Source organism: Clytia hemisphaerica, unplaced genomic scaffold (genome assembly GCF_902728285.1).
Source record: "Clytia hemisphaerica strain Z4C2 unplaced genomic scaffold, Clytia hemisphaerica genome assembly, whole genome shotgun sequence".
NCBI classification, from domain to species: Eukaryota; Metazoa; Cnidaria; class Hydrozoa; order Leptothecata; family Clytiidae; genus Clytia; species Clytia hemisphaerica.
In genome coordinates, this window is record NW_027103556.1 from 111,839 (window position 1) to 139,134 (window position 27,296).

Consider the following 27,296-nt stretch of genomic DNA (forward strand, 5'->3'; position numbering starts at 1 on the left):
GTTTTGAAATATTTTTAACATGTTCTTAATTTTGCCATTTTTTGAGTTTTTTTTGTCCACTTTTCTAAGAAATTAAAAGAAAGTAAAAAAGAAAGTATTTTAAGAGTCCGTAAAGCCCCAAAAAGCTCTTAACTTGTTCTCATAATATTTTGGCCATCGAAGCCTTATGTAGTTATTATATGTTTGTTCTTATAAAGAAAACGTGTATCTGTGACCTGTTCTGCTTTCTCCCGGACACTTGTTTGTTGTGATTTTCTCTATATAAGAACATAAGGCTTCGATGGCCAATTTCTTAGGAAAATAGGTAAAAATGGTCACAAAATAGTGAAATTAAGAACATTTTTAGGCTTAAAACCCCAAAAGTTAAGAACATCCGATGGCTTCAAAAATTTTGGATGTTCTTATAAAAAAACGTGTATTCCTTTTCGCTAAATTAGGAAGTGTTCAACAAGAAAAGTTATTTCACAAATTTACTTACGTAAATGACTTTTAATGTTAAGTACCTGTAATTAATAGTTTGTTGCTAATGAGTTTTCCTTCGCTATGTAATTAAAGAACTTATATAAAATTATGTAATTTGACAGTATGTAGATTATCTCTATGTCAATTCAATTCAATTAGTATTTTCAATAGCTTTATAATAAAAATCTTGTTTTTTGAGTATAAGCTGTAAGAATTTTTTAGATCAGTAATTTTGGAACAACGAGGCTCAAAAATACAAAACCTTAAGAACAATGCTGGACCAGAAATTAAACCTGAGTTTTAAGAGCAAATTTTTGGTTTTGCCCTAAAAATAAGAACAAAATAAGAACAATTTTAAGCTTAAAGTGTCAACAGCGGAGCCTTATCAAAAATTGTCTTGTCCTTATATAAAAAAAGGTTTTTTGCCAAAAACATCCAATTTTCAGATCTTTAATGAGAAACAATCATACTCCAGTTTCTGACGTAAAAAAATGATTTCAGTGATTTATAATGGGTTGTTTTGGTTTATGGCTTTTAGGTTGGTTTGAACGGACCAATCATCAAACATGGTGCTGACTTTGCTACCAACAAAAAAAGCATTGAACCGACAAAGTTGGAAAGAAATTTTGGCTGTACAAGGTTTGAAAGCGAAACTTGAAACAGAAGTAAAAGAAAAACAGAACTTATTTCCAGAAAAAAGGTACGAACCTCCCCAGCTGGCACACGACGTTGATTCAACGTTTATTTAACGTTCACAACGTCCATATAACGTTGGATGAACGTTGGAACAACGTTTTGTGCCAATTGGGTCGTCATTTTTTCCCATTTCTAGCTTTTGAAGTACTAATTCGACGTTCTACTATTTGATACGCTTCGACAATATTGAAAGTCCCTGTCAACAAGAAACTCTTATAAACGACGCTCTACTATTCGATACTCTCCCTTATTCGATAAAAATCACTGAGATTCCCCTTGAAAATCGAATTAGGGAGCATCAACTGTAAACAATACAAAAACATAAAATTTTGACTGAGTCTCTGACGTTCTTCATTTTTCGTGATTTTCAAGCTTAACGGTTTTTATAATATTCTTACTATTCGCTTGTTCGCTGGTTCGCTTTAAAGTGCCTCAAGTTCAGCCATTCAGTAGGCCTGGGGTTGGATATATGTTCTAAATTTGTTGTTTTAAGTGTAAAAAACAAACAAAACTTTTGAGCAAAATCTTTCTCATTTTTAAAACGGACAAAAACGTTAAAGCCGTTAAATGTTAAGGCATGATTTTTTGCCCAGCATTCAAGTTTTCAAGGGTAAGCGCTAAAATTCAATGTGATGGCATATTTTGAGGCATCAAAATAAAATCTATGTAAGACCTAGCTGTTTAAAATCCCAAATAACGTGTGTATGTATACACTCCTGTGTCACAGAGCCGATGTGATTCCCGTCTCACTGAAAGTTTGGCCAAAATTTCGTCCCCGACGGGAAAGAACCTTACAAATTTCAGCCCACTGGAAAATTGAATTTGTTTATATCTCCCGTTTAAATTCAACGGGAAAATATTGCACTCCGAAAGATTCTCTTAGCTTTATGTAGGTGTTTCACTTCAATTACTACCCTTCAGCAAAATACTTTTTGCTACTTCTTCTGTTTTAAATGACTTGCTGACGTTTTTATGGTTAGTTAGTAATTATCTTTAATGAGTCGTTAGTGATGATCCATTACTATTGTTGTGAAATGTACATATTGTTTCATTTTCAGTTCATTATGTAATTTTTGTTCTACCAGAACAAATACACCTTTTCGGCCGTAGTCACGCGTTCAGGCGCGTGCCAATTATTCAATTATCCCCTAAGCTCGATCCAATACTTTTTTGACACCTTTTTGTAGGTGCGAAAAAAAAAGTGGGACGGTTTTATGGTGATAAAACGGACAAAAAATGCCCGCGCGGCAATTGGCGGCTGCGGTCGAAAAGGTGTACTATTAGCCGCAATGTCGAATGCACTCGTGCTACACGTTTTTATATGTTTTATGAGAACAGCGAGTTAAGGCTTGGGACACACGAGAAGTTTTTTTCGCGTTGGTGCAATGCAACATGCTCCATCCCACCAACACAAGAAAAAAAGTACGTGTCTCATGGTTTCTTTTTTTGTCTAATGGGACGAAAAGTGAGCGAAATACCCAAAAGACGATTGATTCGAATCAATTTTGCTCCATTGTCCTAGGGACAAAATTGAGTGTGTCCCAACTCCCAAGCCTTTAAGCTTTTCATAGTGTCCTCCCCCCCCCTTTATAAAGGGGGGGGGGATCAATTTTCCAGTTTTGAATGGGTGAGAGGGGAAAATGAAAATTTGAATAGTATGGAGGGAAAAAAAGAGGGGGGGGACATCGATAGTTGGCAAATTTGGTCGGGGGAAGTGTGAAATCACTTCAATTTTATCTCAGCAACCAAGGTCAGTCCACATGATATCATGTGATTAGATCATGATTGAAAATTAACCAATTTTCGTTCTATTTTGTCTAGTATTCCTTTTGCAGCAAAATTTTACGTCTGTGTCAGGTTGAAATTTGAGAAATTTATACGGGTATATGGGGGGGAAATGATATTTTCAGAATTTTCTGGGGGGAAAGCAAAAAAGAGGGGGGAAACTAAAAAACTGAAAAGTCATAGGGGGGGGGAAAGAGGGGGGATATTTAAAAAAATCAAGAATTTGGTGGGGGGAACAAACCCTGGAGGACACTATGGCTTTTACATATTCTTATATTGTTCTTAAGATTTTGGCCAAAGTAAAACTAAACTAAAGTTATGAACATCAACTAAAAAGGTTATGAACATTTGAAGTCTTCAAAAATAATGTAAATGATCTTATAGTATGTCAAAAAAGGTTGTTTTGATTTGGAAATACGATAGATGAGGATTTTCCCGGGATTTTCGCATTTCAAAGTTATGTCTTGTTATTATGTTTTGTAATAAATTTCTCTTCCTAAAGTTATGAAGATGAATTATATAAGTATAAGATTCTATATCAGAAACAGAAAAAAACGCCAAAGTTGTTTTTTCTTTGATTCTAAGGTATTTTTTGAGAATTCTAGCTAACATTAAAAAAACTAGTCTTTTTTATGAGGCTCGCCTGTTCTTTTGTTGGAATTTTGAGCCTTAATATTTATGTTCCTGTTGCTAGGACAGAACTGGGGTATTCCAGGTCTAGTAGCCTACTTTTACTAATATGGCCCTAAATTGGCTTAAATTTCTAGCCATTCAAGAAGTACCATTCTTAAACTGTTCTTATTAAAAAAGAAAGTGTTCTTGGCTTGACCACTAACCTTTCCAGGGTGGGTCTACAATCTATGTATAATTAAATGTAGGCTGAAACTAGCCGTATTATTATATAACGTTTGCGAAGCGATCCAGACTATTCCTCTACCTCAATTCGCAAGTTGCTAGCAAAATAAAGAGACACTCTGATAGAATTGATAAAAGAGACAGGGTTGTAAGCTTTATGAATAATACCCCAAACACACCACCCCAACCACGGCGACACAACACCCGCCGCCCAGCGCAACGCACTTTCTTTCCTTCTAGTTCTTCTAATGTAAATGGTGCTTTAAAAAATCAAACGATACATGTTTTTTTTTTTATAAGCATAACGCTTATAAGCATATGAAGGCTCAGATTTGCAGAATTCCTAAGCATAATATGAGCATATATGTCAGCCTAAAATATTTTTCAAGTGGTAATTTTTATCTGTTTTTGTTTCATTTTTAACTGGTTTGGTAGAGGTCAAGTAAAAAATAAGACATTCCACGGCTAGCTACATTCCACTGCTCCCAAAATCTGAACAAATTTTTTACAAAATTTCTGAAATTTCATTAAAAAACTTGGCTCGGGGTGAATCATAGAGCATAATTCTTAAGCATATAATAAGCATAAACTATGCCTGGATGCTTTGAGAACTTAAGCATACACGAGCCTGACCAAGGGGCATACACTTGCTTATAAAAAAAAAAACATGTATTCGTCGAACGTTCGAACATTTTTATTCGAATCGTCTGCTGTCATCTGTCAAAATCAAAACAAAACAAACAAAAATGTACAAAGATGGCTTGTTGGTTCTTGGCCAGTTTTGATTTGTTTTCTTGACAAGTACGACAAATTTGATTTACCTCCGTACCTCTTTATCATTGAATATCTACTTGATTTTGCAAGGTAAGTTTAGTTCACTAAAAGAGCACTCCTCCCGCTTGCGCCAATGACAACAGACCCTCTACAGCATTGAATTTTGAAATTAGTCTTAGATACTGGGTTTGTGTACCGGCAGGTACAAAATGCATAAAACATAATGCATATTGCATAATGCATAATAGTATTGTGTAATTTACAGAACGATTTTTTATTTTCTAAAACTCTCCTTTGTAGAGGCAAAAACTGCGAAAACCTCTTTAGAAGAGTTTCTTAAGTAAACATTCCAATTAGAGGGATTCCGGGGATTTCCCCAAAGATGATGTTTACTTTTCGAATCAGAACGAAAGAGAAAACATTCGAATCATAACAACAAAGGGTTTTCCATCAGCATAAATAATAAGAAGATGCAGCTTCTTATTTCTCAAAAAAGGTAAACATAAACATTCGAATGTAAAAAGATTCGAAGTCTTTTTTCTTTTCTTTGGTGTTTTCTTTGAAAAAGCATCCACATTGGTTAATGATTTTTAAGAGGGAAAACCCGTTGAACTTTATTAGCAATTGTTCGAAAAGATCTCTGAGAAAACCCAGAATAAAGATCTTGCTATAAAATTTACGTTTTCGAGTAAGAAAAGTAATATACGGAGGAGATATTTTCGTGTTTTTTCTACACTATACTACGTTCTGTAAAATACAACTATGAAAATCAAAATGGCGACAAGCATTTTCACTGGATCATGGACTTACTTCATCATCCAAAATTCAAGTTTGCAGCTTTCTACCCTTTATTTTCTGGTTGAAAATGGTATATTTGTTTTGTTGAAAGTATTATCTCTCAGATTCTCCTTATTATAGCCTCTAAAATTGACATTTTTCAAATATTATGCATTATGCATTATGCAATATGCATTATGTTTTATGCATTTTGGACCTGCCGGTTTGTGTACAGACAACAAAAAGTTGGGTGTGCTGCAACTAAATCAAGCAAATATACGCTTGCTTAAAGAACTTGAATTTTCTTAACTTTTTGAGTTTCAAGCTGCTTTTGAAGTATTCCTACATATTTGTCATTTTGTGGGTAACAAATTCGAAAATTCGAAAATATTATGACAATTTAAACTATTATTTATAATACACCTTTTCGACCGTAGTTGCGCGGGCATTTTTTGTCCGCTTTATCCCACTAAAACCGTCCCAATCCTTTTTTGACGCATTTTTCTATTGTCTATTGATGCGAAAAAAGGATTGGGACGGTTTTAGTGGGATAAAGCGGACAAAAAAATGCCCGCGCGACTATGGTCGAAAAGGTGTATTGAAATGAACTTTTTAACAGATAATCACATAATAAATGTCCTATTTTTAAAAACACTACTATTGTTCTTCCTATTGTTTCCTATTGTTTTCAGTTTTGGAAAATAGGATATTTATTATGTAGTATTCTGTTTCTTTGATCATATCAAACTTTTAGTTTGGAAACCGTTATGATGACATTTAGTTGTATTTCCTCTTTTATTTTAAAAATTGACTAATAGAAACTTAAGTTCATTCGTTTTAAAGTAAATGCGAACCCTTTCTTTCTGTCAAAAAAAATCACGAAAATTAACAAACAAACAATAAAACAAAAAAATTCAACGTAAGAATCGTTTAGGAGCCAATTTTTAGAGAGTTCAAACTATCGTGTCTTGAAAAGAGAACACATGTAGATTTTTCATGACCGAGAGCATCTGGTTGCGGTGCGCTAGATCATGCGGTGGATTTAATTTCTGGTCGGGTCATAGCAAAGACTTCGTAGTTAGTACGATAATGGTACACAATGGTACTTGATGCCTCTCTGCTTGATGCTCAGCAATTAGGAGAAAGATCAATGGAAAGTGGAGTAATCCAGAGAGAAAGTGTTGTGCCCTCCCCTACCTTCGGGTTAACAGCTGTCGAAAAGGGAAACCTTGGGTTCACCTCTGATTGCGGTCGAAGACTAACTTTAGGGAAATAGTAGTAGGTACGTAAGGTACGTTATGTCCTTTCAAATGTTATTCAAAAACCTTTTTCAGCATCGCACTCAAAAAGAGGATTTTCCTGCAAACACCTTAGAATGTTGCATGCTTCAATAAGGAATATTGGCTTCTCTTTCTTGTTTTGAGCTTAGAGAAAACTATTTTAGCCATTGAGAGGGGGGTGAAAGTTTTTTTCTAATCACGAAAAGGAGATCTCTCGCCATATGCGAAACTTTTTTTTCATAAGAACATTTCAGTTAAGAACATCATTTGGATATGTTCTTAACTTTTTGAGTTTTAAGCCTGATAAAATGTTCTTAGCATGTTCTTATTTTTACCATTTTGTGAGTACTTTTGTCCATTTTCTTTACAAATTAGGTGTTTTAGAGTCTGCACATCCTTATAAATGTTCTTAACTTGTTCTTAATATTTTGGTCATCGAAGCCTTGTGTTCTTATATAGTTTGTTTATGCGGATTTAAAACCTCGAAAGAAATATAAAATGATATCAATCATTTATAACATACAAGAATAAAGTGTAAAAAGTTAAATTAAAAATAGAAGAGAATTGGGAACAATTGGAAATTAATAATTGAATAAATCTCGCCATCTGATTGGTCGTTGTAATGTGGTACTGAACGCTGATTGGCTAGGCAAATTATGCAATTTAATAATGATTGGCTCAGACGAAAATCTCCATTTCTCGTCATATAGTGATATAGACTATTGCATAACATTAGAATTTTGCTTGGCTACTAAGACAGAAAAAGGGGAAAGCAAAGAGAAATCTCCTTTTCTATAATATATTTTCTTTGTCTAGAGAATAAAAATATAGTATATATGTGTTTGAAAGTTGAAAGTTAAAGTTATAAGAATTACATCACATTAGACGGTGACAATACTGACATAATTTTTGAATTTTTTTTACTGGAAATTGTATTGCTGTTGAAACAACATATAAAGACGAAGTTATTCAAACGAAAAAATCATCTTTCTTCATACCAGAATCGATAAACCCCATTTTACAAAGTGAGTTTATACCGTTTACGATAATATTATTATCGTTTTATTTATTAATTTTTCGTCTCTAAACTTTTGGCTTTCTTGCCCTAAAAGATGTATTCCACACTGTAATCAAAAATTCTAATTTATGTCTTGACTTACTAGCATTTTTATGCAAAATAAATGACCTAAAAGATGCACTTGAGTAATTTGTGGTTTTCCGGTCTCTTCTGGTTGCAATACCTCTCAAAATTTATTTTTATGCTCCAGTACTCCTAATCAGGAATAAGAGTTTTTCCCTTTTGATTATTGCATATACAGTCGCTCTCATGTTGTCTTACTAGCTATATGCAAAGTTGGAAAACCAACAGATTTAGCCAGACTCGAACGCACAAACATATCATTCGCTTGCATTACACGTTTTTTTTTAAAGAACATCCAAAAATTTTGAAGCCTAAAAATGTTCTGAACATGTTCTTATTTGGACCATTTTGTGAATATTTTTGACCATTTTCCTAAGAAATAAGGTGCTTTTGAGTCCACAAAGCCTTAAAATGTTCTTAATTTGTTCTTAACATTTTGGCCAACGAAGCCATATGTTCTTATATATTTTGTTCTTATAAAAAGAACGTGTAGCTCTCACCATTACAGCCACGATTTAGTGATTGTTTACGCCACATTTTAATTTTTAAAGAGATCTTTAAAAAGGATAAAATATAGCTGTAAGCTGTAAGTAAGTACTTTCGAATACCCAATTTTTCCGCGTTGTCCCTTTTTGGGAATTCTTTTATACTGTAGCTGAGACTTCGTTGATTTTGATTCAGTTGCGAAGGAAACGGGGAAGAATAAAAAAAGACTTCGAAGACTTCATCCTACCAAGTTGTGAAAATTCTTTATCATTCTCTCTCGTTAGTTATTTTGTGTAATAATTCTCCGCTTGCTAAAAAGCTTTTTCTCTCTGATAATTACGACGTTTATACGTTTATACTTATCGAAAACATTTTTAAAAATCAAACGTTTTTTTCAAGGAGGGGGATTTGCGAGAGAAAAAAGTTATCTTTCAATTAAAGGGCGAAACATCAGTTTCCAATTACATGAAAAGAAATATGATAAGAAATTTAATATAATTGAAGCCAAAGGTTATCCTAGGCTGCACGCATTCCCTCTGATTATTTTGATATAGGGGATGCTAATGGCATATAAAATTTCCTATCCAAGAGTTACCCCCGTCTTTGTGTTTTTGAGTTTTCGAAAGTTGATTAGCTTGATTGGCTTGATTAGTAAACTAGATATGAACTGTGAACTAGATATTTATTGGATAATCTATATGAGTTACCCTGTTGAGAACCAAGTCAAATCCTGTCTGGAGATCCCCTTTATCTTTTCCAAGATAGTAAAGTTTAATATTTTGTATTGCCCGAAAGGAAATGAAAATATCAAAATAAGCCTTGAGTTGAACTCTAGACGGAACCAAAAAGCTCGTTTGATGAGCCTTTTTTTAAAGCTAAGTTTATAATAGTTTAAAAAGTATTATTATTTTACTGATAAAAATAAAGATTTTCCATTTTTGTTATGAAACTTTGAGTTGGTTGAGAAAGGGGAAATCATAAATATTCAACAGGGCGATGATATTTTTTATAAGAATTTTTGAATAAAACAATGAAGGACGTTAAAAGAAAATAAGATAATTTTTTTTATAAGAACAAACTATATAAGAACACAAGTCTTCAATGGCCAAAATCTTAAGAACAAGTTAAGAACGTTTTAAGGATTTGTGTAGAGTAAACCCGGGGGGGGGCAGTCAGGTCGACGGGTATGTGCGGCGGTTAAGGGTATGTTTTTCAAAACATCAGGAATGCACTGTAAGGTTGGAAATTTCAGCAAATCTTTGCTCGAAAATCGTGATTTTTTTTTTGCTCTAAAAGAGTTTAAAATTTGAAAAAATGCACTGTAAGGGTATGAATTTCACCGATTTTTTTCTGCACTGTAAGGGTGCGATTCTAAAAGCCAATTTTTTTTGCCGCACATACCGTCAGTTGGTAAATCCACGTTCATGCCCCCCCCCCCACTTTTTGGTAGACCATGTCATACGTTTTTAAGAGTTACTTTTTTAAGCTGGTTTTAGACCAAATCGAACCACAAAAACTATTATTCTCCCCAATTAGATATCGTTTTAAGGTGTAAAAAGTGAAAAAAATTTCTTCCTCGCCCAACCATGGTGGGCGACATTTTTTTCAAAAATGTTGGCCCCCTCACTCAAAATGGCTCGCCGGGGCCCACGCGAAAGGGCGAGAGATGAAACTATTGAATAGGAAATGAAACCTTGAACCATAATAACCATTATTTTTCCCTTGTTTTTTAACCTCGATTTCAAAACTAAAATTCGCTTATTTTTGTTGCTGTTCAACTAAATGTGTGATATCATACCCATTCTGGCACTTCATCATTTTTTCTAAAGTTATGTAAATTACCATTTTTAACTAAATTTATTTCGAATGGTAATAAATCTTTAATTTACTTTTATTATTCATAGAGTGCTCTTTTTGAGGAAGAACTCTAAATAAATCTATTCACCTATTGATTTTCCGAGATTTTCTTCTTTTTTTAAATTTATTTCAAATTAGCGTCAGAAACCGTTTGCCAAGGGGAAATCTCCAAATTATGAAATAGATAGAATTTTGAAACATTCATAAAACATTTCTAAGAGCTAAAATATCTTCATTGTAAAAAGTTTCAGTGATTTTTAGATATAGTCTGACTTTTTGCTTCACTTTCAGTCACTTTAGACCAACATTTTAGTTAAATAGTTAACCCAATAAAACCCCCAAAAACTTGTCAAAGTTTTTTTGCATAATACTGGAACAATTTTTTAAAGAACGCATAGGATAGCAATGAAAATTAATGCATCAATGCATGCTTGCATACACATTTTTTTAAGAACAAACTATATAAGAACATAAGGCTTCAATGGCAAAAATGCTAACAATAAGTTAAGAACATTTTAAGGCTTTGTGGACTCGAAAACACCCGATTTCTTAGGAAAATGGGTAAAAATTGTCACAAAATGGTGAAAATTAGAACATGTTAAGAACATTTTAAGGCTGAAAAATCCAAAAAGTTAAGAAAATCCGAAGGCTTATTAAAAAAAACGTGTCTGAGTATCTGTCCAAAATTTAAGACTTTCGGTCTATGTAGTAAGCCTGAACATCTAAAGCTTAAAGATTCTGAATATGAGGCTATCTAGGCTATCTTCGAGAATTGTAATTGAAGGTGGTAGATTCTATTTTCCCGCTGGGGCTACAAATATTCGAAAAAGGAGGGCTAAATGTTAAGTACGGTTCAGGGAGTCAGTTCATCGTTTAGAAATTGGACTTCAAAACCACCCCCATTGAATTTTTTAACCTTGGAACAATAGAATTTTTATCCCCATTGAGATTTCAATAGAAATTTTTATCCTTGCTGTAGGAAAAAGTTTCACCGGGGCTGTGAGACAGGGGTGTACTGGTTTTATGTCACTCACAATAGTTATTGGGTCCGTTCCGTGTTCCGTGGTGTAATGTCAGAAGACATTGCATGAATAAAACACACACGGTATGATGACATGAAGCAAAGTGTTTTATTTTGAAAATAAACAATGATTTTTAAAGTTACATCTCTATAAGTGTTACATAATTTGATTTGCGCTTACCCTGTTAGTAATCTTTATTATAAAATAAACAGAGTTTAACCTCCGTTTTCCTTAGCTATTTTGAGTGTTGACATTGTGTACTACGTCAACATTAGACTATGCTATAGTAGAAGATCGACCAAGTAAGACTGTAGACGATCCTATCGTCTACACAAGATCACTAAAAAGGGAATAGTTTAGGAGAGGCGTGATAAATTCGGGTGGAGTAAGCAGTGGCGGAGATGTTTACAGTGTTCCAAAACTCTACCGCCACTTTTTACCCGTAAACCACCCTGACGCCCTAACTCTTTCTCGCATTTACTTTAAACGGACGATAGCATCGTCTAGTAAGACTGCAGTCAACTGCAGCTCTAAAGGGGCGGGCCGTTTGCTATCGGAGAGGAATAGAGTAGTATTTATTACAGAGGTGCCAACTAGCATGCATTGACAGTGAGAATGACGCTTTCCCACATTGTCTTACGCAATTTTTGAACAATTTGATTTCTAAGTCACGCATTTTCGTTAATTATTCAAAAAAAATTTCCCAAAAAATATTTGCCCGATTTTCCGATTTTTGGAATAAGGTTTCCCCGATTTCCGATTATGGGAGAAAAGCAAAAAATCGGACTAAGATTACGGTCATTACGGATTTCGCGCAATTTAAGGAACTTCTCAAATTATCTTCGGTGGAATCTGAAGGTTTTTTTCTTAACGTTTTTTTAGCCTCGAAGCCTTATGTTTGCGTTATATTTGCTCTTATATAAAAGAGCGTGCACTTTGTCCGCGCGGTTTTGTAGTATTACGTAGGCGGTCCGAACTTAAAAATAGTTTAGATATAGCAATTCCTCACTAAAGACAAAAGAGAAGAGAGATTATAGAAAATCTTCATAAAAAAGCCAAACGTAGGAGAACAAAGCCACAAAATTTGTTATATAATATTAATCATAATTAATGAATAAAGAGAACACTCCTCCGTAGGGTTGTTATGACTTATTGATTATGAAATTCTCCTTGCTATCAAAATAAAAAATCCTCAGTTAGGCTATGAATACAATAGAAGGAAAGTTGTCTTTTTTGTGTTATGTAATTTTCAATCTCTGTAGTTTTCGTAGTACAGTATTTTGTTTTTGTCGGCCAAAGGATATTACACTCAACTTATATCTATAAACTTATGCTATATCGTTTCTGTAAAATATTCGTGTTTCACTCTCATTACATAATTGTGTGTGTGTACAAGGAACTTTAATGTGTACTTGTGTTTTCTAGATAATCTGAAATGTTTTCCAGAGTTTTTTGGGCTGGATAAAAATTATAATAATGACAAGTAACTTCTTTGTATTATTGTATGGTGTTCGCATTACATAAGTCCGACAACTAACTTCATTGTTCAATTTCTGAACTATAATATTATATAAGTGAATTTTGTTTCTTCTGGGGAAATCTCAAATATCAAAATCCTCTTTTTTTTGGATAACTATGATGGTTTGATAGATTTTGTAGTTTAGAGATGACCGAGTGTTCGTTTAGTATTTATTACATAAGTGAATTTTATTTCGTATTCTGGAAAATTTCGAATATAATATTCTAAGCTGTTTGGTCGATGATAACATACTGTACATTATATAATATTAGGTCATATTACTGTATATAACGAAATTCTTCCTTGAACTTCTCCAGAATTCTTGGGGCCGTTTTTTTTTGTTTGGTTGGTAGCTATTTTTGAAAAATTTACAGAAGATTTTATAGGTATTTCTTTGAAAAAGAAAATTGATCATATTTTATTCTTTGATTATATTCAGAGATTATTTCATGAAAAAAATTAGTTAAATATATAAAATTTTTGGAGTTTTTGATGTTTTACGAAGAAATCAATCATATGTAATGTGTAAGTATGTTTTTGTTCTTCCTTATCAGAATTAGTCTTCAATAAATTACATTATTTTTTATATAAGAACATTCAAAATATTAAGCCTAAATATTGTCTTAAAATGTTCTTATTTTCACCATCTTATGAGTATTGTTGTACGATTTTCTAAAAAGAATTGGGTGTTTTACATTCTGCGAAGCCTTAAAATGTTCTTAATAAACTTGTTCTTAAAATTTCGGCCATCGAAACCTTATGTTCTTACATGATTTGTTCTTATAAAAAAACGTGTATTTAAAAAAAACAGGGGTGTAACTACTCAAGAAAGTATATGTGCTCTTATAAAAAATCTACACTTTAACTAAGTGTGAGCAAACCCAAAATCTCAATCTAATATCAAATACGCTTTTTTTATAAGAACAACGAGGCTCAAAATCAATAAGAAATAAGAACAATTTAAAAACATTCGGAGATTGGAATTGCCTAATTTCAAGGAATTTTAAGGATCACATAAGGTATAATCGGGTATAAAGCTTAAAAATACATATTTTTGGAACTTCCCTGGAGGTCCTATAAATTAACTGATGTTCGTCCGTCCGTTCGCTTGTCTGTAACCAGCTTTTAATAATTATTCTCTGGCCTCATTGCTTCTGTAAAACCAAATCTTTTTTCGATATAGGAGTCTATAAGTTTGTATATGGGAATTAAGAGAATTTTTGAACCCTTATCGGGGCATTTTATTGACATTTAGCCTTATCAATGACAAAAGCTTATCCCCTTTTTTTTGAAAGTTTTCTTTTTGGCATTCTTAGCTTGAGTAGCAAAATTCCATGATAGTGATATTCTTAGCATATTCTTAATTTTCTGGCCATTTTCATCATGGACATTCTTATAAAGTGTATTCTTATTAAAAAAAAGCATCTATATACCCGTAACCATCCATGTGCCTGGGTACCCACCAGCCCCGGTTATATGTCATGGTAACTATTTTCTCACGTGTGAATTGAATTTTTGAAATCTGTCTTCACAGATCAGATTTCTGTTTCGGCCTGTGCATCTCGTCTGTAGCACGTGTAATGGTGTAATATCTCGTGAAATTAATGATATAGAAATGAGTATAAACATAAGTCCTGAGAAGGACGAAACACCTGTCTGCGGATAAATGTCGGTCTGTGCATCTCCTCTGTAGCACGTGTAATGGTGTAATATCTCGTGAAATTAATGATATAGAAATGAGTATAAACATAAGTCCTGAGAAGGACGAAACACCTGTCTGCGGATAAATATCCTTATATGATATTCGAAATAATATCTGGTATTTAGATTAGACACACACAAGCTGGCACACAACATTGTTTTAACGTTTTTCTAACATTCACAACGTCCATATAACGTTAGATAAACGTTTGAAACGTTGTGTGCCAGTTGGGAAAGGAGTACAAGTATTTGAGTAGAAATATTATGTGTCTGTATCCTTAAGCGATACGAAACTGTAATGTCTGAACATGGTCTAAATAAACCCCTGGAATGGGGTTGTTTATAATCTGTGTAATACCGCAATATGAGTGTTATATGATAACATGATAATTGTTACGGGATAATATCAGTTTGTAAAAACTGAAAAAAAATTAAAAAATTACGATTTTACATTTTATTTTTTGCTTATTTTCTACTATGTTTGAATTAGTCCTCCTAGCTTGCAAGACTACTAAATTTGTGAAATTTTGCGAATCTTCAAACACAATAGTTATGTCATCATCGTATAAACACATTATTGTGAATATAAAAAATGTTAAGAACATTTTTAGGCTTAAAACTTAAAAAGTTAAGAACATCCGAAAGCTTCAAAAATTTATTATCTGATTCTTGTTTTGTATGTATTTCTTTGAATGATGAATGCAGTATTGACACTTTCTGAATAGTGAGGATTCTCAAGGCGGAATAATGATGATGAACAAATTGCATAACTTGTCCTAATTCTTATTTTTTGAAACATTCATTTATTTAAAGAAAGTTTTAGGAAGATTCATCGATGTTTTGGTGTAGTGCAATGATTCGACTATGATTGATGTTTAATTCCTTTGTGCGCTAGTAGACGAAGTTATCTTTCGTTACAGTGATAGTATAAAGGTCGAAAAAAAGGAAGAAATTTTGGCGGGAATTTGATTTGGCGGATGGCTGAAAAAGTTTTTTAGAGGGAATTTAATTTGGCGGATGGACGAAAAGACTAAATTTGGCGGGAATTCAATTTTGCGTTTGCTGAAAAATTTATCCTTAAAATGGCGTAAAAACAGCACAAAAAAATGCAAAAACACCTTAAAGAGATCATATTTTCAAAAAACACTTATGACCAAATCCTCCAAATTTTCTTTCCGCCAAAATTTCTTCCTTTAAGGTATGGAGACTGATTTAGAGGGTGTTGCTAACTGGAAGGACAAGAAAAATTGAGGCTCGAGTACTAGAGACTCCAGTGTATTGATATATTCTTTTTTGGACCTACCCCGGTGGGGTGGAGGTCCTATAAATTAACCCGTGTTCGTTAGTTAGTTAGTTAGTTAGTTAGTTAGTTAGTTAGTTAGTTAGTTACCAACTTTTCTCGAGATTGGCTCATTCAATTTTTCTGATTTTTTGCACAAAGGTGCATTACTATAAACCCTCGAATGTGACGGAGCCCGATTTTCGAAAAAAATATTTTTCCGGCCGGTAGAACCGGAAATGTCCCGAAAAAAGCGGTTTTTTGAGATTTTCTCGAGATTTTATCATTAGTTTTTTGCGATTTTTTGCACATAGATGCACATTAGTACTGCCGAAAAGGTGTCGAAAACCGTTTGCCGAAAAAAAATTTTTTCCGGTCTGTAGAACCGGAAATGTGCCGGAAATCGTCGTTTTTTTCACATTTCCGTCACATTTTTTCAACTTATTTAATTGTTTCTTTACAGAAAAATGTTCTTTATGACGATGCCCAAAACTTAGCATTGTTTGATTTCCAAAAAAATCATCCTTTGAATCCGGAACTCCTTAAAAATCGCCGGAACAGGCGAAAACCGGTGTAAAAACGGTTTTCCTTCATTTTTTCAACTTATACTCGACAGATTTTCATGATTTTTTGCACAATGATGTAAAATGGCAATGCCCAAAATGTGACAGAGCCCAATTTTCGAAAAAAAATTTTTCCGGCCGGTAGAACCGGAAATGTCCCGAAAAAAGCGGTTTTTTGAGATTTTCTCGAGATTTTATCATTAGTTTTTTGCGATTTTTTGCACATAGATGCACATTAGTACTGCCGAAAAGGTGTCGAAAACCGTTTGCCGAAAAAAAAATTTTTCCGGTCTGTAGAACCGGAAATGTGCCGGAAATCGTCGTTTTTTCACATTTCCGTCACATTTTTTCAACTTATTTAATTGTTTCTTTACAGAAAAATGTTCTTTATGATGATGCCCAAAACTTAGCATCGTTTGATTTCCAAAAAATCATCCTTTGAATCCGGAACTCCTTAAAAATCGCCGGAACAGCCGAAAACCGGCGTAAAACGGTTTTCCTTCATTTTTTCAACTTATACTCGACAGATTTCATGATTTTTTGCACAATGATGTAAATGGCAATGCCCAAAATGTGACAGAGCCCAATTTTCGAAAAGAAATTTTTCCGGCCGCTAGAACCGGAAATGTCCCGAAAAAAGCGGTTTTTTGAGATTTTCTCAGTTTTAATTTTCTCTGAATGATTGATTAAAGTGTCGATATTATTTTTCTTTCACCGTTAAACATCGATGCGTTTCTTAATTGCTTTCTCCGTTCCAATAGATATATAAATCGAAATTTAAAATTATACATTACTTCCATTAAATTCTAATTATTCGTTTTATAAATAGGTAGGTCCATTAAAGTATTACTTGTTTTTCCTTTTAGAAATGGAATGGTTAGTCCCTCATATAGCACGTATAGATAATTTCTGCAACAGACTTGAAACCGGACAGAAAACATATCTCAACATTTCACGTGACCGCGCCACATACTACGAACAACGAGCTCAATTATCACGTGATTATTTACATCGCGTAAGAGAATCTTCCGACACCGACGAGAATAACAACATGAGAGAAATCGAAGAAGTCGATGTTTTGAAAACATCTGATGATGGCGGTTCCGCATTCGAAATGAGTCCCTCCCAGGAAAATAGTTCTGGGTCGTCACACTCTGGTAGAACGTCACCCGAAATTGATCTTCAAGGTCAAATAAAGAGATATAATGAAATAATGCAAGCTAAAGCAAAGACATTACCTGTTTCTGTCATTGTTTCCGATCACACGTTCACCAGCTCTGCACCCTCACCTACGTCCAGTATCACAGGAAGTGAAAGTTCACGCCTTGAGGGCGATATGAATAATATCGGACGCCCCAAATCATACAATTACAAACCCGCCCCAATGGTACGGAAATCGGAACGTCGTTTTATAAATGCGGAACAGAAGGATCAAAGTTATTGGGAAAGGCGTAAACGTAATAACGCGGCGGCCAAAAAATCCCGCGAGTCACGCCGCGAGAAAGAAATCGAGGTTAGCCGACGTTGTGACGCGTTAGTCAAAGAAAATGAGGGTATGAAATTTACTATCATGAACCTACAAGAACGTAATACACAAATGGAAAATACAATGAAAATCTACAAAGACATTTTAGTCAAAAATAATTTGATTTGATTTTTTTCAAATTTGTTGGTCTCATTTATACAACCCATTTCAATGTATGAGAACTTGTATAATATGACATGAATGATCGAGGTAAGAGGAGGTGATGACATTTAATCGAGACAAAATACTTTGTGATTTGGACCAATACCACAAACATAAATTCCGTGTCACAACTGTTTATCCGACTTTGAGGGCGGGGAATCGCCATTCTTCAACAACGCCCGTATGAACAAGATCATGGAGGTCGCCCCCTGATAAACAACACTTTTTCATGTCATACACATATCGCTATCAATCACCGGGGCTTATATCATCGACGTTTCCTTTTGGATGTTATAAATATTTAGACAATCAATCACAAAGACATAAAGCCAAGGGACGAGGTTGAGCAAATAAATGATATTTTTTAGTTTGTGCAGAAAAGGAAGTAACGAAAACATTTAAAACTGACAGTGCATTCTCACCCGCAAGACAAAAAAAACCCTGATTGGAAAAGAAAAATAAATATTTGGGCCCTGTAAATATTATATCCAAATTTTTATTAGTATTGACGATAATTTTCTTAGTGTTTTTCTTTACTTTATAGGACTGGTTCATCTATTAGATGAGAAGTAATATTTCTATTCAAGGGGAAAAATCTACGAGATCTGCCAGTCTCCTTTAACCTTTTTCTGTTACAAACCCTGAAAAAAAAATCTTAAACACCCCTGTGTCACTTCCACCGAAAGATTTGACAAATATTATTTTTGTCCCCGATGGGGAAATTTCTATCCCTATTGGGATTTTGATAGAAATCTTTATACCTCAGCCAGATCTATGAGACAGGGGTGTTCCACCAGGTTTATGAGACAGGGGTGTTCCACCAGGTTTATGAGACAGGGGTGTTCCACCAGGTTTATGAGACAGGGGTGTTCCACCAGGTCTATGAGACAGGGGTGTTCCACCAGGTTTGTGAGACAGGGGTGTTCCATCAGGATTATGAGACAGGGGTGTTCTACCAGGTTTATGAGACAGGGGTGTTCCACCAGGTTTATGAGACAGGGGTGTTCTTCACTTCACTGTTGTTTCTATTTTCGAAATTATCTTTTGTTGATATTGTAAATTATTTTGAACATTATATCAGTATTTTAAAGGTATTATTTTAAGTGCTATTTGCTCACGAAAGTCTTTAATAAGAATAAAACAGAAATTCTTTTAAATAATTGAAGAAAAAAAACCTTAAATCTTTTTAAGGTTCTGGACCTCCTTGAATTAAGGCTGAATTCTCATTTGGTATTATCGACCGTGTAGAGCATTCGAATAGTTAGCTTGTTTAGGCTAATTTCTCTTTGGACCTCCTTGAACCCAGGCTAATTTCATTTCAAGGAAGACTGAAACGCTAGCCATTGCTCAGAACGTACTCTTAGGTTCCAAATAAACGGGGGGGGGTTCGAATAAACGGGGGGTTGGAAAATTTTCTAGATTTTAATAAACGGGGGGGACCTAATTGCCGGGGGGGTTGGAAATTGTACTTCTGAAACCCAAAAAAAAGGTAAAAATAGGCTAAAATCAGGCTATTTAGAGCAAAATAAGGGGCCTTCTCTTTGACAGCTGAAAATATTCTTAGAGATTAATAAACGGGGGGGTCCGGGGGGGTTGGAAAATTTTCGAAAAATTAACAAGCGGGGGGGGGCCGTTTATTTGGAACCTTAGAGTAGTCTCTTTTGAACGGGACCCGAAGTGTCAATAGCTACTCTACCCTTATCCCTTATCAATCCTGATCGACAAGCTTATGATGCATACTCCTCGAATACACAGTTTAATAACTCAAAAATAAAATAGAAATATCAAAAATTATCGTACACCAATTTTTGAGTGATTTACCCCTCGCCGGGGAGGTTAATTAGGCAAATCGAGGATACAGGTATGTGCCGCCCAAGTTAAGGGTGCCTTTTTGGACCACTATATCGGTCATAAAAACCATAATATCTAAAATTAAAAACATCATTTCTTATCCCTAAAAAGGCAAAATTGTAGCCGGTAAGGGTCCCAAAATTCACAGAATTTCGGTTTTTCACAAACCTAGTACTATCTCCCCTAGAGCCAAATAAGTAAGTAATTGAGCCTGGAAGGTTTGTAGATTGTGACAAGGGTAAAAAAGCAACGTCAAAATTTCAATTTTTGGTCAATTGCTTTCTTTTTTGGAACACTTAATATGTTCAAATAATAATGAAAATATTTACTTTCGGAACAATCTCGTGCCCAGAGCCACTTATGCATCACCTTGTTGATTTTACTGCCATGGACCACTATCAGAATCCTAAAAAGGCGCGAACTAAGACCACCTTCACACGCTACGTTCCGTTTCTCTCTGAAACGAAACAGTTCCGAAACAGTTGGTGAACCTGAACGTCAAAAAAGAAGACGTTACACAGCAAAACAGATCGAAACGGTTTCGCTCCACTATTTTCATCGGAACGGAACTGCTCCGTTTTCTTGCTCCGAAACGTTCCGAAATGAGTATGACCACTTCCTATCCGTAACAAAAACCACACCGGAGTGATACGAAAACGTAACGTTCGAACATGGTCTAAGCAACTGGGCTCGAGTCTGCTTTCAGAAAGTAAAGCGTTGACCTATCAATTTTAGAAAAAACGTATGATTATGTAATACATCGAATTTTTTATTTCAGTTGATAGCAATAGATGATCAACTGCTTAATTGGCAGTTTGTTATGTAAAGGGAAGTTGAATTTCATAATATAAAGAAGAAAGTCGAAAGAAAATGCCAAAAGATGTGGCAGATTTCTTGAAAATACGTCAAATATGGGTTTCAAATTAAATTCCAGCGTTTATTGTCTAGAAGTCTAGAAATAGTGATGTCTGTTAAGACATAGAATACTTTATTTGGTGATAAGGCGAGGCCAATTTTATAAGTTCTTTTACGGGCCCGATCGACCGTGAAATTCCGAAAATCGAAATAAAAATAAAATTTATTTTGGTATTATATTTTCGTTTTCATTGCTTTACATACTGCCAAATTTTCAAAATGTTGGTAGTTCTTCCAATGTTTTAAGAATTTCATGTTCAATCTTTCATTTTATCCATAAATTCGAATTTTTTTATTTTCTATTTCGCAATTTGTTTAAGATGTAATAGTTTTTGCTGCATTTTTACGAGATTTGATAAGTGAAATTCTACGGAAGTTAGAGAACTTAAACTTAAAAACTTAAAATGGTTTTAAAATCTGTTCAAATCATTACCGTGAGATTGGGTAACTTGCATCAGTGGAGGCTAACATGCATAGCCCTCAAATGAATGACCTGGCTGGTCATTAAAATACAACTACGCAGCTCCGCTCGCATCTTTACTCTACCATTTTTGTTTTGATTTAACTTTGTATTTTAATGACCAGCCAGGTCTTTCATTTGAGGGCTATGCATGTTAGCCTCCACTGATGCAAGTTACCCAATCTCACGGTACTTTCTTTGTAATTTCTGAGATCCGAGGCTCAGAGTTGTTCTTAATTTGTTCTTAGGTTTTGGCCAATATTCAGCCAATATACAATTTTATAGGACACGATCCTATAAAATTGTTCTTATAGAACAGGCGTGATACGCATGCAGAAACCTTGACAACCCAGCTGACACGCAGAGTGCTGTTTCAACGTTGTCAATCCAAAGATATCCAACTGGCACAAAACGTTGTTTCCACATTCATCTAACGTTATATGGACGTTGCAAACGTTAAATAAACGTCGAAAAAACGTTGTGTGCCAGCTCTTCATCAGGGAATATACTTTCTGAGAAAAGATTTTCTTGGTTTGACTCAACATATTATTTTTTAACCAAGACTTTAAAAAAACTTTCATAAATTGTTTATTCGATATCCAAAGAAAAACATACAATATGAATTCTAAGAATTTTTACCAGTGAAGTTTTTTTTCTCTTTTTTCCACATTTAGTTGTGAGATACTGTAAGTAATGTACTTTTTACAACAGGGTATAAGAAATTCCCTAAATTCCACATTCCTTTACCCAATTCTTGATATTCATGATGTAATGTTTTCTACGGAAAGACCCCGGTTTTTGCCAGTAGTGACAAATTTTACACAGCTTGTGTCTAGTTTCAATTTGCCACTACTGGCTAAAACCGGGGTATTTCCGTAGAAAACATTACGTCATGAATATCATGAATTGATATTGAATCTAAGACTTGTCAATTATTAATTCAGTTTGCTGCACATTTTGAAAGTAAAAATTAACCTCATTCCCATGCTTAAAACTCATCCCTAAGATCATCAAATAATATCCAAATACAAACTTGGATGATGTTCGCCCTGGTATCAAGGGCAAAAATGATAAACATTTAAACTGATAAACAGCAATGGACTGTGTTCGAATCCCAAGCACTTCCAGGCAGGATGTTTAGTTAGGGAAATATGTTGATAGACTCTCTACCTTCACTCATATATCACTCTCACTCTCAATCCGGCTAATAATCGACGTATCGATTGACGTCAAATGAGCTTAAGTAAAGCTCAAATTGCAGATGTAGTACGATAAACTCGGTATACATGATAAACATTGTCAAACCAGGAATATTATAGCATCCAAAAGCCACATTAGCTATATCCAATCGCGCAATAGAAACAGGGTCAAGTCATGCCGTAGATAGAAAGTAGGACAGTTATTATTTCACATAACATAGTCGAACGGTGTCCGGACAATTCCCCCCTGGTGAATTCCCCCCGGTGAATTCCCCCCAGTAAATCCCCCCTGGTGAATTCCCCCCCCCCGGAAAATTCCCCACCCGTGAATTCCCCCGTGGTGAATTCCCACCCCTATATTTTCATATGTGCTTTTAAGTTTCGAAATCATGGACTGTAACCCCGGGGGGTACTAGGGTTGGCAAATGAGAGGTATGTGCGGACGGGACCTCCGAAATCCGACCCTTAGAGAGACTGATTTTTGCTGAAAAGGTGACCCTTAGACCCTTAGAGAGACTTTTTGAATTTTTTTTTCGATTTTTGAAAAAAGCCATACCCTTAGAGAGACTTTATCTTTTTTACTCTGGAAATGAAAAAATTTCCTAAAAATCCTGAATTTTCCGACCCTTAGAGAGACTAATTTAAAACTTTCAAAACAAACCTCCGATTTCAGGGTCAAGGATTCTTACATGATAGTCTACAAAGTTTTAAGAATCACAACGCCCATTTTTTTTTATTCTGAGAAAACAATGAAAGATTTTTACATGATAGTCGTCTACACAGATTTTTCTATAATAAATAGTAAAATCGCTTATTTCAAATTACATGATTTTTTAGTTCACCAGGGGGGAATTCACCGGGTGGGAATTTTCGGGGGGGGGATTCACCAGGGGGGAATTTACTGGGGGGAATTCACCGGGGGGAATTCACCAGGGGGCAGGGGGGATTGTCTGGGAATCAGTCGAACCCAGCCTTTAGTTCGATTTATTATGATTTTGGAAGCGCACCTTCATCAAACAGTACGTGCTCATTGATTCAAATGGCTCTGAATACAAAATTATTTTTTTCGTATACCCACAATACACATTTTCAACTGTAGCCGCCGGATGCCGTGCGGGCATTTTTTGCCACCCTGAACTCAATCCAATCCTTTTTTACATTTTTTTCTATTGTCTTAGGTGCGAAAAAAAGACCGGGACTGTTTAGGGTGGTAAAAAATGCCCGCATGGCAATTGACGGCTACGGTCGAAAAGGTGTATCAGAGAAATAGTTCGTAAAAAGGATAATAACCATGATAACCGAGAAAAAGCCGTAAGTTTGGTTGGGAAGTAAATAAAGCGACGTAAGTCTAGTGTTATCCGCTTAGTGTAATCATGGACGTAATTAATTTCTATTACAAAGGTGTGTTTACACCGGAAGATTTCCTTAATTAAATTCATCAAAGTCAAACGAAGAGATTTTTGATGGATTAATACACTGGTTTACTACAGTTCTTTGTAGGTTGACGATAGATCTATTGTATTATACAGGGTGTCCCGAAAGAAAGTATCGAGTCGTACCACTTCTATAGAAAGAAAGTTCTTGTGTGTGTTTCACCGAGGGGCAAATCACTCGGAAAATGGTGTACGAGATTTATGATTTATTTTTCATTTATGATTTATTTTCTATTTATCTTTGATTTATGATTTATTTTTGATTTATTTTTGATTTATGATTTATTTATGATTTATTTTTTATTTTTTATTTATTTTTGATTTATTTTTGATTTATAAAATTGTGTACGAGATTTATTTTAGTGATTTGCCCCTCGTGTTTCACTAAATTTGTAATGTTTATCAAAGTTTCTCTCTGTGTCATATTAATTATCATGAGCCATCTTTTATGGATAAATTAAAAAAAAAAATAATTCTCAATAACTTTAACGTCATAAAAATTGCAAGAAAGTCAATTCTTTTTAATCATAATGACTGTTTTTTTTTTGTTTTTTTTTTATAACCTAACCACGGGATTTCCGTGGGCGAACATACAAAAATATTGCTAGTACATTCGGTATAAAATAACCTACTCAATAAATTCGTTTATTATCATTTAACCGTTCTACGTAAAAAATAAAAATTAATAATAATAAAACTATACCAATCCACGCCACAAAAGAATTAGTATGGTGGTAAAAGTATTTAGGGAGTGTGTAGAAAGAATTTAAAGCTGAACTGACTTTGGCCAGAAAATTTTTTAAAAAGAAGGTAGGAATTAGCACAGGAAAAATTTTTTGATTTCGAAGGTTGGAAATTCAATATTTTTGGGTTGGAAATTTTGGTTTTATAATTGAAGGTTGGAAATTTGAGCGATTACCTTAAGCTGATTTGGAAAACGTAAATTATCCGTAGGTTTTGTAGAATAAACCAATGCCCTTGAAAAATCAAGTGAAAAAAAACCATGTAGAAATGACAATTTTTCAAGGCTGGTTGGAAAACATGACTTTTTGGGTGGGAAATTTGTGTTTCTCCCAAACAGTATGGAAAACGTTAAAAATCCATTTGGAAATCACATTTTCCTAAGATTGAGACCCTTTCTTGGAAAACTAGACTTTTTGGATTGGAAATTTGTGTTTCTCCCAAAGAGTTTAGAAAACGTTAAAAATTCATGTGGATATTACATTTTTGAGAAATTGATACTCTTCCTTGGAAAACTAGACTTTTTGGGTTGGAAATTTGTGTTTCTCCAAACAGTTTGGAAAACGTTAAATATCCATGTGGAAATTACGTTTTTTAACCATTTTCTGCGCATGTCCTTTTGGATTTTGGCTTTTTTCCAACTGAATTTTAACAAATTCCAACCTTGTTAATTTGGATTTTGGCTTTTTTCAACCTGGATTTTTGAAAATTCCAAGCCATGGAAATTGCAAAATTTCCAACCTTGGAAAATGTCCCACATTTTCAGGTTGGATTTTCCATTGGATGTTATCTTTTTTCCAACTAAGAAAACTTGGAATTTCCAACCTTGGAAATCGAAAATTTTTTCCTGTGTAGTGTATGGATGAATAAAGTGGAAGCTAAGTGGAATTAGCAGAATGTCTAAAGAATAAAAAATTAGGATATAAGAAAATTAAATTTCTATCACCCTATTCTTCAATCGTGAAAATAATATATAAGTGCTTCTTTGTAGGGCTGCTTTATCATCATTTCCAATCAATGATACCGTTTTCGCTAATGATGTCGCCAAGATAATTGTATTTACTTCACTTTGATATCTTCCCTTGTTTGACTTCATTTGTAATTTCTTTTTTTGGACCTACCCCGGTGGAGGTCCTATAAATTAACCATTGTCCGTTCGTCTGTTCGTTCGTTCGTTCGTTCGTTATTAGCTTTCCTCATGATTGGCTCGTTAGTTTTTTCTGATTTTTTGCACAAAGATGCATAACTATAAACCCTCGAACGTGACGGAGCCCGATTTAAAAAAAAAAATTTTTGGGCAAATTTGGGCCAAAAAACGGCTAAAAAACGGGTTTTTTGGACTTTGTGAAAAATTAGGTCCTTAATTTTTTCTGATTTTTTGCATGAAAGTAGGGTATTATCGTAGGTAAAAGATGGCTTAAACGAATTTTTGCAAAAAAATTTTGTGGGCTCAAAAAACGCATGTTTATCTATAAGAATCACTATTAATAAGCATACATCAATGTTCTTAGTCAAATTACTCAATATTTTTATGAGATAGATGTTTTTTTTGCTCAGGAGGGCTTACTTTTAAAGAATATGTGTGTTTAGACATGAAATTTTGGTTGCTTGGCGTGTTTTTATAGAAAAACTGGCCAAATTCGATATTTTTTATAAGCACACTATCAATTACTTAGGTATTAGCTTTTCTCGAGATTGGCTCTTTTATTCTTTATGATTTTTTGCACAAAGATGCATAACTATAAACCCTCGAATGTAACGGAGCCCAATTTTCAAAAAAAATTCTTGGGCAAATTTCAGCTAAAATACGGCTAAAAAAAGGGTTTTTTGGACTTGTTATTTTCTGACTTTTTGCATGAAAGTATGTAAAAGATGGCTCAAGCAGACTTTTGTAAAAAAAGAATTTTTCAGCATATTTATCTATAAGAATCACTATTAATAAGCATACATCAATGTTCTTAAAATTACTGAATTTTTTGATGAGATGTTTTTTTGCTCTCGAAGTCTTGAATATGAAAGAATACAATGAAATTTTGGTTTCTAAACGTGTTTTTTTATAAGAAACAAACGACTAATTTTAATAGATCGTCACTATTTGTGTTCTGAATGATTGTTTAATGGTCACGCTTATGTAGATATCAATTATATATGTGTTAAATGCATAACTAGGTAGGTCCATAAAAGTATCACTTGTTGTATCTTCTTTTTGTTTGTCGAAATTGATTATTTGAAATTGACTTTTTGTTGTTTTTTAAAGTCTTTTTCTTTTTGCTTTCAAGAATATTACAGTTTTTAACTGTCGAGATTCACATCCTTCTTCGTCCCCGGCGTTACATATATCGTCTACATATTAGTCTACAGTTCGAGTTGTGTCTTACTGTAACGCTCGTTTACTTTCAACCCGACTTTCTTAACTTTTTCAGTTGCTATTGCACACAAATTCGGGCCCCATATTGTATCCTCCTCTCTTGTCTCTCCATATGGTGTTAATATAGAAATAACAGCCTCTTCATTTAGAGCGTAGATCATCATAACTTCTTTGAGATTCATACCCATTTTTGCTAATTCAATAATACTGTCTTTTAACCACAATTTGTCGAAGCACTTTTGTAGGTCTCCATAAAATATATCTATAAATTTATGTTGATACCAACTAATAATATCTCTTCTTGTATCTGTAATCGTCAATGATTGCACGAATTTGGAATAAATGGTCTATTGTACTGCGACCCTTTATCCCACCGCATTGAAAGCTTGACATTAGTCTGGAGATCCATACTCTCATTCAAACTTACAACACATAAGCAAAAATA

General features: G+C 34.2%; 1 protein-coding gene across 3 annotated transcripts; it reads left to right on the forward strand.

Annotated features, from left to right (window-relative positions):
• Window positions 1-1,094: 1,094 nt before the first annotated feature.
• On the forward strand, window positions 1,095-19,044 carry LOC136800500 (uncharacterized). Of its 3 annotated transcripts, none has more exons than XM_067057158.1 (2): window positions 1,095-1,162; window positions 17,064-17,994. In XM_067057158.1, exon 2 carries the CDS (start codon window positions 17,066-17,068, stop codon window positions 17,849-17,851), a length of 786 nt encoding a protein of 261 aa, XP_066913259.1. In that variant the 5' UTR covers window positions 1,095-1,162; window positions 17,064-17,065; the 3' UTR covers window positions 17,852-17,994. The 3 variants fall into 3 exon arrangements, with proteins under 3 accessions (XP_066913259.1, XP_066913257.1, XP_066913258.1); XM_067057156.1 differs by lacking the exon at window positions 1,095-1,162 and adding an exon at window positions 7,429-7,654 and having other exon boundaries at window positions 17,064-19,044; XM_067057157.1 differs by lacking the exon at window positions 1,095-1,162 and adding an exon at window positions 13,097-13,179 and having other exon boundaries at window positions 17,064-19,044.
• Window positions 19,045-27,296: the final 8,252 nt, after the last annotated feature.